Below are 17914 nucleotides of genomic sequence, written 5' to 3' on the forward strand. Positions count from 1 at the left end.
TCCATTCTTACCACTGAGATTGAGTTGCACTTGCTCCAAAGTTGAATGGGTGAATCTTAATATGGTGCTAACTGCTTCTTTTGCATGCAGGTACCACTGGACGGTTCTCTCTGTGGACGCCAACCTCTGACAGCAGAATATGCGGCGCTCATTTTAACGAAACTGGGAGAAAGAAGTACGAGGACAAAGCTCCCCGGTTTTTTCCAACCAGGACATTTCCGAAGTGTATGTTATTTGCCTATTTTTGTTTCTTTCTGCAATAGTTGTTTTTCCCTGCTTATATTCTTGCTTGTGATCACTGTATACATGGGTCGTTTCTCACGTGAGCTACGTCACTGCTGGTGGCGTCTGGTGATTTGTGGACAGCGGTGCTACCCAGTGAGCATGGCGAAATACGTGACCTACGGAAGCAATCATCGCTCTCATAGAAAAAGACGGAGCTTCAAGCAATCGTAATGTCAGATTTTGTAGAGCTGCAGACATAATAACAATGTTTTGTCTGAATACATGAGATCTCTCAACGGCTAGACGACGCAAATGGACTGCAATCGAAAAGAGGTTTTGCGACGTGCGGTTAAGTAGCATCAAGGATATCACTGAAACTGAAAAAGTATAACATTCTCGTCCGTCATTAAATTTGCAGTGGGAATAGGTGGCATATAAACCTACTGACTGCCTTTTTCAAGGATTTGGCTTGGCTTAGCTAGCTTGCTGCTCAAGGCACCAGGGGATGTCGCTCTGCTGCCTTCATCTCTGATGGCCCCAAATGACAGCTTTTAATCCAGCTCTCTCGTTGTGGAAAGTAGTGAAGGCTCTGCATGTTTCCTGTCGTACATTGAAGTGCCAGCTCATCTCGACTCTAAATAACAGCAGTGTGTTTGAACGGTACCAGACGATGCTTCTTTATATTTCCGACTGCTCTATCTGACACAGTCGGTCACAATGCAAGAGGACTTCAGCGAGCTGGAAAACACTCTCTTAGCACATAGAAAAACATAGGAGAAAATGTACCAACATGAATTCTAGAAATATTTTGAGCGAAAACTGACGTCAGGTGCAAGGACTCTATAATTACTGTCCACCGTGTTTGCTTGACTAGGCAGCTTCCTAGTGACCATTCAAGCAGATAGAGTTGGACATGCCTTGTCAGGAGTTTGCGGTCGTAATATGCTTGAGCCAACTGCTTTGTAAGAAGTTGCAGCTGTGCATATCGTTCGTGTCACAAATGGAAACACATATGAATGCGGAAATATAATTATGTTTAATAAAGGGCCCTTTAGGCAAGTATGGACAGCCTAAGATGGCACCGAATATAGTCGATTTCACAGTAACATGGCAGGTGGCAGACTCTATAACCCCTGTGAACTGATTGAAGTGTTGAAGTCAAATGTATGTGACAGCTCTTTACTAGAGAAGTGTACTCTGATTGGCTCGCTTGGGACAAACCTTTTGTTGTGTGCCAAACTATGTTGAATAAGGATATAAACTTTGTTCCCTTCTTTTATACGCCGGTGGCTGTTGAATGCACTTCGTCTCAGAAAGAACTGCAACAATCGCTATTTGGCTACAACATTCCAGACCAGCTACCAAAGGGTAGAAACAGTGACCGCTATTGATCCAGCTGAGCTCTTGGTTGTTTGACATGTTATGTGCTCCGTACAGTGTAAGCTGTGCCCTGTGCTAGACAGAATTCCAGCCGGTATGTAATGCTTATAAAATAATTGCGTGAACAATTGCCTTATCCTTGCCTGCAGATGTTGCGGCCTGCCCAAAGGTCCCAAACATGATCTGCGCAAGGAAGCGCCATGCGCTGCAGCCGCTGCCGGCCTACTTTCTGTCGGACCTTGACCTGGCACAGACCGTGACCCTGCCTGCTAGCCAGGAGCCAGCACAACCCGGCAGCCCCTTGGCCTCCGCTGGTGCCCCTGACACTGATGATGTAATAGCTAGCGGTAAGCTCCTAACATTGAGCATCAGTGTTGCTCGTCTGTTTATTTGGCATCCCTGTCAACTGTGCAGCAGTCCCGATAGGTGCATGGAACACTTACATGCAGTACGTCGAACTTTACAAACTGTACTAACTCAGTCACCGCTGGCTATAGCACGCAAGTTGTGGCCGTTCCATACTCGCAGCACCATATGGCACGGTGCACTCTAAGATACCGCACATGCAAGGTACCCGCGGAGTTGTTCTTTCAGATTGCGGTCACACCCTCACTTCATTGTCTGCCAGGTACAAAGGAGATGCTGCCACAGCCCTGCTTGCATGTTATTTGCCTCAAGATCCAGATTGAAAAGTGGGGACACATGCTTTTGTTTATCCATTGTTTCCTACAAGACAAGCGGCGATTCTCTGGCGTCCACAAAAAAACCATCCCCACTTTTGTTATGGAGCACGGGCAAGGCTATGCATGCTCTTAGAATTCGCAGTTGACTCCAATGCATGCGCACGAACGCTGCACCGGAGCCTCTCAGGGCTTCGAGTTAGCGTCCGCAGCATTCTCCGTGCTCCAAGTAAGTGTAGAACAAAGCTTAGTTCCGCATTTCCCCGCAGCACCCCTGACGATCGGATCTCAAGGCGAATAGCCAGCATTCCCATTATAGCTCCTTCGTGTGGAACAGAGCAGCATTAAAGAGGTCATAAACCGACTCAGTTACTTCTGCTAAATGCTGCTGTCGCACAATAAAGCTTGAGAACAAGCAATATTCTGCTCTTCCTCACAGCCAGGTAAAATAATCACATGATTACTGTTAGGGGTTAGCTGCTACTGTTGGCGCAGTGATTAGACACAAGCCCAAGCCCCAATAGTTACCATGGCATTGATTGTAACCAAATAGTCAGGTGCTCACTCAGTGCTTGGGTCCAGTTCATAAGCCGTCTGTATTCAAGTGTCGTCACCCTGGTGTGAACCCTAGGCTTTCTCAACATTGTGATTTCTGACTGTAAATTAGCCTTCTATTCCTCAGAATATAACCTTGGCAGGGGAGCCTCTGGTTTGTGGTATATAGATTATTATATAGATTATATTTGTGCTACAGACGTCAGTATGCTTGTATGAGGTGCAGAACATCCAAATGCATATCGTTTCTTGGCCCCTTTAACATGTGATGCTTTTTTTGTATGGCACATGATATGCTATTTGGCAGAGCCAAGGCAATTACAAGGAGAAAGCCTAGTTTTTTGTTTTGATATTTGACTGCAAAAATGATGTGATATTTATTTTGCTATCTCCCCATCTGGCAGACCACCAGTACAGCATCACAGGATGTATCGATCAAGCCCTGCGTGATCGCATCAGGCAGCTAGAGGAGCTCGCTTCTGCAAACGAGAAACTGCGCAAGGACAACGACCGTCTACAGAAAGAAAATGAAGCTCTGCGGAAGAAAGTAGCCCATCTTGAGGAGATGTATGACAAAGCAGAGGAGGTCATCGATGCTACAATCCCCTTTCAGAACTTCACGCTCACAGCCGTGCAACAGGACCCAAAGAAACTGGCCTTCTACACGGGATTCGACTCCCTGGAGAGATTTCTCGCCTTTTACAAGTTTGTTCAGGCAGGTTATGAAGCTCACAAGGAAAGTCAAGGTCCGCAGAGAAGGTCACCTTATCTATCCATGGATGATCAGCTGCTGCTCGTGTTGTCCCGCCTGAGGGTGGGACTTTTGGAGCAGGACCTTGCATACCGGTTTCGTATCCACATCAGCACAGTCAGCCGGGTGTGGACATTCTGGATTGGTTACCTAGCGGACTACCTTGCTCAACTCAACTACTGGCCGTCGCGACAGGTTGTGAACAAGCACATGCCGGAGTGCTTCATCGAGGCGTATCCATCGACGAGAGTCATTCTGGATTGCACGGAAATCTTCATCGAGACACCTAGCGACTTCAGGGTGCAGAGTGATACCTACTCAAGCTACAAGTGCCACAACACTGCCAAGGGACTGCTGGGCATCACCCCCAATGGGTTCGTGTCGTTCGTGAGCGACCTTGCCCCTGGCCGCGTCTCTGACAAAGCCCTGACCGCATGTTCCGGGCTATGCAACCTTCTTGAGCCCGGAGACTCTGTCATGGCGGACAGAGGCTTTTTGATCACTGAAGAGGTCGAAGCTGCAGGGGCTAACCTGAACATTCCACCTTTCCTTGGGGGAAGGCTACAGCTCTCCCTGGAGGACGAAGCGAAAACTAGGGCGATTGCGAAGGTCCGGATCCACGTGGAACGAGTGATTGGACAAATGAAGTGTTTTCGAATCTTGAGGGGTACTTTCCCAAACAGTATGAGCAAGAGCCTGGACTCTATCTGGAAGGTCTGTGCTTTGCTGTGCAATTTCACGAGAGAGCCACTGCTCAGTCGAAGCTAGAGCTGCAGTCTTGTGGCTTCGTAGATGGTCGTGGAGAAAAAAGAGGCCATATCTCTCTATCTAGCTCACTTCAGCTCCGGCAACTTTTTGTGCCCACACGCCCTCATGACCCATGACGACCATTAGCACCGACTACGGCCCTCGGGACTTTCCTCTACCCAACGAAATGGACTCACAACCCACCGAGGCCACGCTGGCTTCTCCCGCTGTCTGAAGCTTACCGCTCAATGCACCACCCACAGCCGGTGCAACCACTCCTGCCGTCACGTCGCTTCTTGATGCACCACTTGTTGCCGCGTGAATTCAACCTGCGGTCTTTACTCAGAATCCATTCTCCATCCTCGGCGACGATGATCCCGAAAGCAAGTTGTCGCCCCTCAACAACAGTTGCCACATCCGCACTGCCGCCAATGAAACGAAGCGTGCTCGTGGCATTTTTTTCTTCGGCGCCGCTGCGACTAAGCTTACCACCTCACCCCGGTGCATCCAACGTGACTCGAACCCTGACTCGTTCCCCCTGGAGGACGGATGGCATCCTGTCTCTCGCCGACGTAAGGCGGCCCCGCCCGCGGCGCCTCCAGCAGCATCGTTCTGCAGTGAGTTCTCCCACACTGTCATTCTACGGCCGGCCAAACCATGCCGCATCATGGACGGGGTCTTTCTTGCCATTGACTCTGCAGTTGCTGCACAGATAGACCTCAGGTCTCCTACACCATTGCAGCCCCCTACCAAGTGAGGTACCTCGACTGCAGTAATCAACTTGCAGTTGATGCTGCTTTGTCTCAAGTGTGCGATGCATTCCTCAATGTAACATACATCCCGATCGGCACTCTGCAGGTCTCCGTGCAAGGCTACGAGGCCATTCGCCGTGGCCAGGTTCGCGGATTCATAAAAAAAGTCTGGCGACCTGGATTCTGCGTCCTAAAAAACCTTCATTGCCGGAAATCTGCTATCCTCCAGGCCGGTCCTCTCACAAACTCTGGGTCGGCACTCATTACATTCGACGGCACCAGCCTCGCGTTGCCCAGTGCCCCAACAGCACCCAAGCCAACGGCACAACACAGCGTCGTCAGTTGCCTTCATCAACATCCAAAGAGAAGCCGGCGTCACCACCAGTGACGCCTGAAACTAGCTCCTGCTCAGCAAGCTGTGCTGTTATCTGCGCCCAAAGCCCTCATCGCAGCACCGAGGTCTGCGAAGCAGAAGACTGACTCCCGCCCGGTGCTCGCCACAAAACTCCTAACGCCGGCACACAACATCACCGCCGACCTCACACAAGTCCCAACATCAGAACCGCCTCGGACCACCTTCGCAGAATCAGCGAGAGCTGTCAACAGCACTAGTGAGACGCCTGCCCTACTTCCGTCAGGGTCAGACTTTACTGGCTTGCAACAACAAATCACCCTTTTCACAAAACAAATGCTGGCAGCCACGCAGCGAATTCCGACGATGCAAAACTCGCTGTTTACTCTCGTGGATACCTGCACCCGTGCAGTAATCGGGCGCCTCGCGATGCAGGGCATCATTCCGTTCGGCGGCCCCCCACTATCACCACGCAAACATGGTTAGCGCCCCCAGGATTGTTCAGTGGAACTGTTGCTCGCTTAAACAGAAGAAGGCAGACTTCATCGAAAAATTTTATCTTCACTCGTCATCCGACATGGCCGCTGCGTTTGCTCTACAAGAAATCAACGGCCCCCTCCCTTCTTTGCCACAGTACGATGGACTTGCTCCGAACATTGAGACTAGTGCCCCCTTGCCTTGGATTCGTTCCGCCCTGTACGTTCATCGATCAGTGTGCTTCACTCTTCTCGACACCTCACAGAGGTGCTCTGCAATGACCAGCGTTACGGGTTGCCGCCAATTCCTCAACGGCCCGTTTTTCTCTTCTCTGTCTATGTGGCTCCAGACACATCGCTAAACCGCTGGACAAGGCAGCCGCTAAACATCCCTTTTTTTAAGCACTTCGCCCGTCTTTATCCAAAAGACGACGTTCCCGTTTGCGGTGATCTTAATGCCAAACACACGCATGGGGCTACGACATTGACCTTCCCCACGGCACGCGGCTTCTTGCAGACCTCACAGGGCTGAAACTTTCGTTCCTCAACATCCCAGACACCCCCACACGTATCAAACAATCCTCCCAACAGCAGGACACCTGCCCCGACTTTACCTGTGCTCGTTACCCTCGACGCTGGAGATGGCATGTCGCCGGCGACCGCCTCGGCGGTGATCACCTCCCCATTATTTTACGCTACGACTTCCTATCCGCAACCCTATCTCACTGTCGCGCCTGCTGCGACACATTCTTCACTAAGTGGGACAACTTCCGAGCAGCTCTTTCTTCTGTCATGGAACTTGCTGGCTTTTCCGACATTATACAAGCTATCCAGTCCGCCCACAAGTCTGCCACAAAGCGGCTAACCGTACCGGACGATGCCGCTTTGACGAGCATTTACTTACTGGACCGCCGCATTCACCTGTTGGCCTGTTACCGCCGTTCTCGCAGACCACGACGACTCCTCAAACCTTCACATAAACTCCAAAAGACTATCTCGTGCTACACTTCGGAACTCGCTTCCAACTGCTGGACTTCCCTGTGCAGATCCATCTCCGGCAATAGCCATCTTTCGAAAGTTTGAAGGCTCCTCCGTTCTCTCCTCGGGGACCACAAACCTAGGCAATTTGCTGCCACTGTTGCCCTTCGCAAAGGTGTCTCTCCCGAGGAGCTAGCTGAACGGGCCTCGGACGTCTTTTTTCCGCAACCAGCGCAACATGACTCTGGATGCTACACTTGTGTTCACCCTGTCACCAAGCTCTTGGGATGGATTGCCCGTTCACCCTCCACTCGCAGTGCACCTGGCCCCCAACAACGTCACAGTCGGGCAACTTCAGAACCTCCCTACGGCACTCAAGGAAACCATACTCGCCGAGATCAACCAGGTGACTCCAGACTACTGAAGCCCCAGGAGTCCCTGATCGCTGCCACTTGTCTCATTCGCCCTGGAAGCTCCCGAGAAGATTAAAAGCTTTTCCTCTTTTTATGCCCAAACAGCAGGGCAGATATGGTGGCCACTTCTTTGGTCGTTAAATAAATGTTTCAAAGCAAAGGTAGATGGTCATGATGAAAGAAATCAAGGACGTTAGGATTCCTGTCAGAAGTACTCAACGCAATAAAATGTTGTCCAAACTTGCCAGGTTTTAATTTTAGATTGGTTGCACACTACACGACAGAGTAGCGAGCATTTGATTATTCTTAATTTTTAACTAGGACTGATTAAATTAATTTCAATACTTTTGGATGTTTTATTTTAATACACACATATCCTCTAAAAAGGGCGGAAATGTAGTGGTTAATAAAGAAAAATAGACGTAATGGTGGGGCCACAGTCGACTCCTAGCAGAACTGTTTGGTGGGGCAACAGGCAGACTGAGATTAAAGCCCCTCTATCCTGGGAAAAGTGGCGCCATTCATTGTTGTGGAAATTCTCGAGACACGTACCGTGTGCCACTTCTGGGAAGGACATGGCGTCTGAAATCTAGCTCAGTGCTGCGCTGTGTCGCCATGATCTTCCCAAGGGCTGCATGTTGCACGTGCCTCGTGCATCGACGCACTTTGCGCTACTTTTAAAACATGAAGGGGCTTTAACTGAGATGCCATTGCGTGTGCCACAGGCAAAAATTCAAGATGTTGAAAACAAGCTGTTGCATTGTAAATTGTGCGAATTACTAAAATTCTCCGTCAATATGCCCCAGCAAATGAAGATTAGAGGGTTTACAGATTAAACCAAAGGAAGATGTCTGTCACCCCAGAGGAAGAACATGTGGGGACCTTGACGTGCAACCAAAATTTCACCATCAATAGCGCTGAAATCAGTAACGACACTACCGTAAACCAATTTTGCTCCCAGGTGGGCCGCCGGAAGCGGCGTTGGTAGCCACAGCACATGGTCGTTGTTGGAACTTTCGCGCATAATGCAGAAGAGGATCATGCCCTCTTTAGGTGTCACACGCTCTCATACCATCTTTAGTGTTTGTGTGTATGGCGCGTGCTTTGGACGGTTTCACAACTGACGACCACGCGCATGCTAGGCTGTGAAGATTACACGCTGGGGCGTGGGTTTGTAAACAATGGAAAAGTGTATGAAATTTAGCATGCACAGTGCACAAACTCTATTTTCAGTACACAAATATTGCGACTACTATATCGGACAGAGGTACGCGCTACAGTTTGCAACAAATTCTTGTGCCGACATGAGCAGTCTGAGGCATTCCAACTACTTGTCATGACAGCCACTTTCAGTTCACAAAAGTTGGTTTATTATATGTTCTCCAAGTCTTTGGCATTAAAAATGAGGTTGATTCCTTTGTGACACTGCCGTGCCGGGCTGTGGCCGGCGGTGAAACTGCACAGCCCACCAGCGACGGCAAGCAACCAACTGAGCGTCCAGAGCTAGGAACCAAAAGGCACCTTTATCACACGAGGCAATGGCTTTTTACACAAGACGTGGGCACAGTGTTTGCAACCCGATTACCGAAAGTGTCCAAACTTGGCACTAGCACCGCCCGCAAAATCCCCCCTTTAGAATGTTCAAGGAGAGTATCGGACACCTTGGCTGTGAAAAAAAACAAAGTTTTACAGATTGAGTCTCTTGGGAGCGACCACTTGTCTTCCAGAATGGGTTGAGTAGTGTCGGCCCGTACCATCACCACGAACACGTGGTGGTGATGCTGGACGAGGCACATCACGATGACGCGAGTAGACAGGTCCACCTGAGGCCGAACCGTCGACGGAAGCTAGGGGTGACGCCGGCCTCGGAGAGACACAACAGCACCTGCCGCAGGCGTTGGTCATGTTCCTTTTTCGTTCTGCCGAAGACTAGGATGTCGTCGACCATGTTGACCAATCCGTCTAGGACTTCCAAGATCCACGCCACCTGTCGCTGGAAAAACTCAGGGGCCGACGTGATGCCAAATGGGAGTCGGCAAAAGCAATAACGCCCATACGGCGTAATGAACATCGTAAGCTCTTGAGAGTCCTTGGAAAGCTTGACCTGATGGAAGCTTGAGGTAACTTTGAGCTTCGAGAAGACTGCCGCATCGCCCAGAAGTCCCAGGACTTGATCGACGGTGGGGAGCACATGACGTTCTCTCGGGACAACTTGATTTAATTTTGTAAAGTCGATACAGACACGGTAACCTCCCGACGACTTTGGAACCATGAACAGTCCAGCGTCCCGAGGTGTGGGGTTGGTGACACGCCGAATGGCTCCGTCTTGCTCCAGTTTGGCCAGTTCTGTTTGCACCACCTCGCGCAGGGGTATCGGTATGCGGCATGGAACACTAAGTGAAAACGGAACCGCATCCGGGCGTAGCCGAATCTTGTACTCCTCCTTGAGCGTGCCGAGACCTCTGAAAAGTCCCTGCGGTGCCGGCACTTTCATGTCGTCCAAGAACTTTACCACACCCAGAGCCTGGATGGCTGGGAACCCGAGCAGGGGCATAGAGAGGGACTTGATCACGTACAGACGCTGATGACCGGTCTTGCCTCGCCACAGGAGGGTAGCCATGAAGTACCCAATGACTTTTAGCGACTGGTCTCCTGGTGCTGTCAGCAGGTCGTCGACCTTGTCCAGATGATGAGGTAAGTTCGGGAAGGCTTCCGAAACAGCAGACGCCTCCGCGCCGGAATCTACCTTGAATATCGCCGTGTAGTTGTCGACATTGACCTCAACGTACTTGGTCTTGGCCTTCTCAGTCTCGAGGATTGCGTGGAGCGGTAAGGAACGCCACCTTGCTCTGCTTTCGTTTCCGAGCGCAACAGACGTCCGCGAAGTGGCCCTTCTTCTTGCAATAATTGCACAGAGACTGCCGAGCAGGACAGTCTGAGCGTGTGTGGGGGGCCCGACTGCAGTAGCTGCAGGAACCTGGGTCGTTATCGCCAAGTGAAGACACTGCTGATGCGTCGTCTGACCGTTTTGTTGTCTTGCGTTGGTGCGTCGGACCATGACAAGACTTGGTGGCGTCAACGTTGACGGTGACCTGGACACTCTCGACTCCCGCGAGCAGTTTTTTTCTTTTTCGGCGTCTTCGATCTGCCTCACCTGCGTCCACGCGTCCTTGAGGCTGAGCTTGGCTTTCCAGCAGAGCTGGCCGGACAGGCGTTCGTCGCAAAGACCAACAACGAACCGGTCGCGAACCAGGCGTTCTTCGACTTTGGGGGACGGGTAGTTGCACCACTTGACAAGCTTGCAGAGCTCGGCGTAGTAACTGTCGACGCTCTCTCCCGGCTGCTGCACCCGCTCGTGGAACCTCGAGGACTCTTACACCTCGTTGACGGGGTACAGGAAGTGTTCCGAGAAGCGCTTGACCACCGTGTTGTAGTTGTTCAGGGAGGCGGCGTTCAAGCCGAACATGTCGAGAAGGACCCGAGCCTCGGGGCCCATGCAGTAGAGAAGTGTCCGCACCTGAATGTCCGGTGGTGCTTGGCGAAGTACGGAGGCATAAGCGTACTCCTCGAGTTGCGTAAACCGGGTAGGCCAAGAACCGGTGTTGTCGAAGTCGAAACCAGCAGGCTGACGTACGGAGCCGCCCACCCACGCGGGCAGTGTTTGCAACCCGATTACCAAAAGTGTCCAAACTTGGCACTAGAACCGCCCACAACAGACACTACAATTTTATGATCAACACTCAGTCTTTCCGATATTTAAAAAAAAAGTCTGTCAGGCGTGGCACCATAACGTTCACCCAGAGTGCCTCATCAAAGGGCACCCGTGTGACCCAGCAGTCTTTCGCCCAGTCAACAACAAGGTCACACCACTCCAGTCCTGTGAGCGCAAGTTGTCCTGTCACCTGGTAGTAGTGCTTGTGCTTTTTGTCGACACTCTTGTCCGCATGGATAAACTCCACAAACCCTCTGCTCATCACCTCCTCGAAGGTCGTCAGGTTCGCATCTATCGCCCGTGACACGGTCTTCACTTCGACTAGTCCGTACTCCTGTATATCTTCGTCCCAGACCAGCCCGTCTGGTGATGCCCCCAGCATGGGAAGGCCAGGGTTGATGCAAAGGCCAACACTGAAGACTTGGACCTTTTGCTTGGCCTTGTAGCGCTTCAGAGCAGCCGCCTCATTCTGAAGTCCCGCCCTCATGTGACGTGTCGTGCCATGTCCGCCCGAGAAAATCGTCCTGAGAAACTTTTCGTTCACGGGTGCTTGTCGTTTGACGATGTCTCCGAACTGTGATGCCGTGATCCTTTTCTCACGTTCCGTGTGCCACAGCATACTTCTGCTTTGGCCACGTGTCTGTTCCTCCAGGTGCTGAGCTTGTGTAAGAGTCAGGGTGCATGGATCGCTTGGTGGCATCTGGTGATTCCAGCACTCTTTTATGGGCAAGCTGATCCGTGCTGCAGAGGCCCCATCATCCGTGTTCGAGTGCTCCTGAACCTTCCTTGGCAAGGGTGTGAAGGCAGCTTCTTCCATCACGTCCGCAAACATTGGGAATATTCCCTTCTCAATGAAATCTGTATGCAGCCTCTTGACGGTTGCCTGCGCCACGTCCACATGCACTTCCGTGGTTTTTCTCGCACTCTTCGCCTTGTTGCTAGAGTCGTGCTTGACGAATTCTAGTTCGTTGAACGACACCGTACTTGCACCTCTCTTTGAAGATGGGCCCCACTGCCTTGCTCCCTCAGTGCAGGCCAGAGCATCCGGGATGTAGGACCTTCCCTCCCTTATCAGGTCTAGCATGTGCCAAAGCAGTGCTGCCACATGCTTGCACACACCGCCTTGTCCAGCCTTGCAGGAACAGGAAGCCTTGCTGACCTGCCCATCTTGGCAGAGCACAGCATGCACTGCGTATCGCTTCGTAAGGGTCATGGAAGCCTCCACGTTAGCCTTGACAATTGTCTCTGATGCACTTGTGGTGTGGAGGAAGATGTTCTGCACTTTGTGGGCCTTGAACATTTTGTAGCCAGAACTTGTGTGCTTCTGTGCTCCAGCTGCTTGGCCATGCCCTTGGATGTGGCTTTCCGAGAATGCGGAAGGAAAGTCCTTCAGCTGCTTGGTCCAAGGTCCTGCTGGAAGTGGTAGCTCTTGCGGCTCTGGTACATCCCGTGTCGCCATAGCCTTCCCTGAAAAAAAGGCAGCTCAGTCAGCGTTTTAAAAGGAGGACGGAAATTTGACCAACACAGTTTTTTAATGGGTTTGGTGTTGTTTTGACAGAATTAACCTAAACTTGCGAAGTAAGAGTTCATCTAGGGTAACAACCCCTCAAAAAAAGCCTGCTGTAAACTTTGTGCTAAAAAAAGAGCGTTTGCTATTAGGCAAACATGCCAGCTTTTGTAATCTACAACTTCTTGTGCACTTTCGAACATTACACAGTCGAAGGAGCATTCTGAAAGCAAGCCACGCACTGGCATTGGGGACAAGCATCTCCAGTGTCACTGAGCTGCTTGTTGCTGCTGCCCTGTCAGTGTCCATGATATAGTGCAGCTCTGAATACGAAGAACGCGTTTTGACCATAATCCGTTTCGTGCCAGCAGCATAAAGCTGCTGGCACGACCGTGAAGTGTTGTACAGGAGTGGCAAAGACACTCCAGCTTTCAATGCGTCAGTGTTCGTCCAAAAGAAGCAGTTCGCAGAGCCACTAAAAAGTGTCTAGCATTTCATATGCACGCGCTTGCGTGAAAACGGGATGATCAATAAAGATATGCACTCGCGGGACGCTGTGTTAGCGCGGTTCGCAGGGGCAATCTTGCCTCACCACAGTGAGCGCGCTAGCTGAACTGTAATTTCGATAAACAATGGAATCTCCCCCATACTATGCATAAAACGCAGTCAGAACCCCTTCTCCCGCCGCGACGAAGAACCGAACGCGAAGGATGTGATGCTGCGCGGACGGTTGTTGACGAGCGCTGCCGAGGCACGCCGACCGCTGGTACAGCTTCGCAAGCGTCCGAAGGGCAAAAAGATCGCAACGACAAAGCACCGTCCCGAATGTTGAGCACGCAAGCAGTACTCGATATCCCACGCTCACATTTCACAGGGCGAGCGCATCACGAAGCGAAGGCATGTCGGCCTTCGCTTCGTGATGACTACTTTATTTCTCTGCTTACAGCGGTGACATTTGTAGTGATGTTCGAAACTGCTCTCTCGCGACCGCACACGAGTTAAATGAACGGCCTAGGAGCGGGATAGAGCGTAACGGCAACAGTCAGTACTCACCCCGGGAGCGGCGAACGAAGCGGCGTGGTGTCCGTCGACGGCCGCGTCGAAAACGATGGAATATGCACAAAAACACGTAATATACAGAAGAAATACAAAGCGCTGAACGAAATAGATACACTTATGAACAAGAAAAATACACTGGAGTAGATAAAAAAGAGGATTATTAAGTATAAACAACGAAGATGAAAAGTATGTCTAGGGCGAGGTGATGCGATTCCAACGGAGAGCAGCCAGACGACGGGGGCCGACAGAACACCGATCCCAAGATTCCTCGCGCGCGCGCCGGGGCGCTTGGGAGAGACTGCAAATGGTCTATTGGCGAACAATAGCCACTTGAAGCCATTTACATTCATAAGTATAGAATAGCAGAATATTGCGACCAATAACCAGTAATAACCAATTTGAGGCAATTTGAGCCAACCAGGTCAATAACAGATGCCTATAGCCAATAATAGCCATTGAAAGCCAACTCAGCCTGCATAAAATCAAATAAGTCGAAATAGTGACTGATCATTGATAGTCACTAGGAGTCATTTAAACCCCAAATTTGCCATAGAATTTATAAACATGATAATATAGCCAATAATAGCCACATGAAGCCAAATCAGTCTGCACACAATCAGGTAAGTCGAAATAGTGACTAGTAGCCATTGAAAGTCTCTAGAAGTCATTTGGACCCCGAATCTGCTGTAGAAATAAAAAATATGATTGTATAGCCAATAGTAGCCATTGGAAGCCCCAACTGAGCCTGCATAAAATCAAATAAGTCGAATTAGTGATTGATAGTCACTAGAAGTCATTTGAACCCCAAGCCTACATTATAATTGATAAACATAATCATATAGCCAATAATAGCCATATTAGGCCAACTCAGTCTGCACACAATCAGGTAAGTCGAAATAGTGACTAATAGCCATTGATAGTCACTAGAAGTTATTTGAACCACGAATCTGCCACATAAATAAAAAAATATTATTGTATAGCCAATAATAGCCATTAGAAGCCAACTCAGCCCGCACACAATTAAATAACTCAAAATTGTGACCAACAGTCATCAATAGTCAGTATAAGTCATTTGAACTCCGAATCTGCCCTATAATTTATAAATATAATCATATACTCAATAATAGCCATATGAAGCCAACACAGTCTTCACACAATCAAATAACTCGAAATGGGGACTGATAATCATGGACAATCACTAGAAGTCATTCGGACCCTAAATCTGCCACATAATTATAAATATGAATGTATAGCCAATAGTAGCCATGGGAAGCCAACTCAGCCTGCACACAACAAATAAGTTGAAAAAGTGACCGATAGTGATTGATAGTCACGGAAGTAATTTGGACCCCAAACCTGCCATATAATTTATAAACATGATCACATAGCCAATAATAGCCATATGAAGCCAGCTCAGTCTGCACACGATCAAATAACTGAAATAGTAGCCAAAAGTCATTAAAAGTAACTAGAAGTCCGTTTGAACTACATATATTTCATGACAAATTTTGATCAAAAAGCCAAAATTAGCCATTGAAAGCCAACTCAGGCCGCGCGCAACCAAATAACTTAAAGCATGTTACAAATAGTCATTGATTGTCATTAAAAGTCATTTGGAACCGAAATCCGCCATATAATTAGGAAATAAAATAAAATATCAAATAATAGTCATTCAAATCCAATCTGAGACATAACATTACAAATATCACGAAATGGTCGCTGGTGGTCATTAAAGTCGATCACAAATGGAACTACCTAATAAACAGCTGCTTGGTCTATATGCCCCGAAATAGCTTAGGATATTGGCCCAGAGCCATTAATAGCCCTTGGAAGGCAATCTAGATTATACTCGTTCAAATAACTCAGAAATATAATCCAATATTAATTGCAGTCATTAAAGGCTAACCAGGCCCCCTAAACGACAGGTAAAACTGAACCGGACACTATTTCTACTTCCTTATAAATACTGACTCTTCGTTAAACAGCCAGTGTAGCATTTACTGGCTGTAATTAATGCGTAGTGTAGCATTTCCAGACTCATTGGAAGTGAATCTCATACAATTTAAAATAATGACCCATAGAGCAATTACATATTTGAATTGCTGTGTTTTATTTCTAACTGCAAAGAGCCAGTCACCGCAGCTCCATAAACTGTCAATTTACTAGAAAGTCACTAATTGCCGGTAGGTCATTTGTACCAGGTGTAATACATAGGTCTATATAAACACTTAGTGCCAATATGAAGCGCACCTCATTATTAGAAATACCGTGTATCAGCTCTTGCTCAATTGAAATCGGCACACCGATTTGCCATATATTCACAATTTCTGATAGTGTGAAGAGAAGAAATAGTGTAGTGAATGACTGTTTTCCTTTTAATTTCGAGCTCATAGTTTACCATCCCACACCGAGAGATGGCAGCACTTCTGTGTCTCCCGTAGGGTGCCTAGATGTCTGTCTGTCTCAGGGTGAAGACATCCATTGTTGTCCGGAATGTGCCAGCGCGTTACGCTCTCGCGCACTCGGTGCGTGACTTGGGCGGTAAGATGGCGTCTATGAATCAGCCAAAGCTACGCGCTCGAGCTGAGTGACACCGAATTGCGCGCACTTCAAAATGCATAAAAAAAACGATTGGGCGGAAAAATGGCTGAGATGTCACCACTCAAGCAAAAGCGCGCGTGTGTATGAAGGCACTCTAGTCTCCCGACAACCCCATGTATTTTGGCTCGAGTTTCCAGTATTGGTAGTCAATGGTATTTGACCATACTCTCGTTGGAAAGAATATTTCTTCACAGCTTTAGTTCATTGAACGTCTTTGTTCGACAGTAAACACTATTTGGGCAAGAACACCATAGAAGTCCAGCGTTCACGTGGAAGAAGCTTTGCACATGAACAAGGACCGGAAAACACGTCGATTGAACAGAAAACTGAAAGTAAGGTTTCGTCTACTTCGTTTCTATGAAGACGTTCTTCGAATAGGTCTGTGCTCTTATTTGTGGCTATATTACAATATTATCAACCTTCTACACGTTTTTCTTTGAGCATATACAAGTCTGAAGCCTGCTTCCAACTCTATGCGGGCAGGTGTGCCGGTCAGCTGGGGATTATTCCTCGGCTTTTCTGAAACGACTCCGCTATGTCCACCAGAACTCCCTCACTAACGGCAAGTCAAAGAGCTACAACCGACCAATACAGGGTGAGTTCCTTGATATGCGGTACATCTCTTGCAAAATCGGAGTACGAAGCTTCCGCTGCTGACTTGGCAGAAGGCCTCGCAGCTGGTCAACATTCAAATATCAACGTATTGAATGCCGAAGAGTCACAACTCTGTGTCATGGAGCTCAACGACGACGAAGAAGACTGGCAGACCAAAAGAGCTAAAAAAACGCAAGAAGACTGACTCAAACTCAAGCAAAAGCACGGATACAGTTACCCACTCGCCGAAAGTGACAGAAGGGCTGACTGTCATCTTTGTATCAACGGTTGAAAATCAGCTCATCGCAACACTCAGCAGCCTTAAACTGTTAATTGCTTTGGAACAAATGTGCCCGGAGTGCATTCTTGAGGTCCGTCCCATGCAAAAGACTCAACCTCATTGCAGTAGACACACGCAATGGCCAGACGACTCGAACGCTCCTTGCCTGCTCCGAGCTTTGTGGAATGAAGGTCAGAGCATATGAGCCGGTTCCGCGACACTACGCCGTCGGAGTGATCACAGACGTTGATCCTGCGTTTTCTGAAGTAGAGATCGAACGGAACGTGAGATCTCCGGAAGGTCGAGTGGCAAGATTGCGACGACTTGGCAAGAGCACAGCAGTGAAGCTGTCCTTCTCTACAACCACACTGGCAAGTTATGTTTACCTCGGCCATGTCCGTCACTCAGTCTCTCTATTCAAGGAACGTCCCATACAGTGCCGAAAGTGTTGCCCGTATGGACACAGAGAAGCGACTTGCAAGCGACCTCCTATTTGTAGCCGCTGCGGAGATTTACATGAAAGCAACACCGAGTATCCGGCGCAAGGAAGGTGTGTCAACTGCGGACAATCTCACGCTGCCGCTTCTTTATCCTGCCCCAAATGCAAGAAAGAAAGCGAGACTCGCAACTACGCACGTCAACATGCCGTTGATTTTCGTGCTGCGAGGACAGCTGTCCAACAGTATAAAACAGCCAACGCAAATCAAAATGGTCAGCCCCCTCCAAGCCCACCGAAAAGAAGGAATGATCCCATCAAGGAGCCTAATGTCAGTGCTGTGGATTACGCTGCAGCACTTCAGCAAAAAGGCAAAACGACGAAGGGAGCATCTCAATTGAACAACCACCACACCA

General features: G+C 49.1%; 2 protein-coding genes across 2 annotated transcripts; one reads left to right on the forward strand and one right to left on the reverse strand.

The window, feature by feature from the left end:
* Positions 1 to 1760: 1760 nt before the first annotated feature.
* On the forward strand, positions 1761 to 7546 carry LOC121045740. The gene is made up of 2 exons (XM_040498907.2): positions 1761 to 1952; positions 3245 to 7546. The coding sequence occupies exons 1-2, from the start codon at positions 1784 to 1786 to the stop codon at positions 4357 to 4359; spliced, it is 1284 nt and encodes a 427-aa protein (XP_040354841.1). The 5' UTR covers positions 1761 to 1783; the 3' UTR covers positions 4360 to 7546.
* Positions 7547 to 8656: 1110 nt separating this feature from the next.
* On the reverse strand, positions 8657 to 13823 carry LOC121045738. The gene is made up of 2 exons (XM_040498905.1): positions 13582 to 13823; positions 8657 to 12488 (listed from the first exon to the last, which is right to left on the reverse strand). The coding sequence occupies exon 2, from the start codon at positions 12478 to 12480 to the stop codon at positions 11050 to 11052; it is 1431 nt and encodes a 476-aa protein (XP_040354839.1). The 5' UTR covers positions 12481 to 12488; positions 13582 to 13823; the 3' UTR covers positions 8657 to 11049.
* Positions 13824 to 17914: the final 4091 nt, after the last annotated feature.

Source organism: Ixodes scapularis, unplaced genomic scaffold (assembly GCF_016920785.2).
Source record: "Ixodes scapularis isolate PalLabHiFi unplaced genomic scaffold, ASM1692078v2 PGA_scaffold0__279_contigs__length_252992795, whole genome shotgun sequence".
NCBI classification, from domain to species: Eukaryota; Metazoa; Arthropoda; class Arachnida; order Ixodida; family Ixodidae; genus Ixodes; species Ixodes scapularis.

What these genes read in the sequence shown, in the direction of transcription:
- LOC121045740 (XM_040498907.2), top strand. Translation starts at nt 1,784, where the DNA reads ATGATCTGCGCAAGGAAGCGCCATGCGCTGCAGCCGCTGCCGGCCTAC. An exon ending in TGATGATGTAATAGCTAGCG is followed by an intron (nt 1,953 to 3,244) that starts GTAAGCTCCTAA and finishes CCCATCTGGCAG; the next exon opens with ACCACCAGTACAGCATCACA.
- LOC121045738 (XM_040498905.1), bottom strand. Translation starts at nt 12,480, where the DNA reads ATGGCGACACGGGATGTACCAGAGCCGCAAGAGCTACCACTTCCAGCA.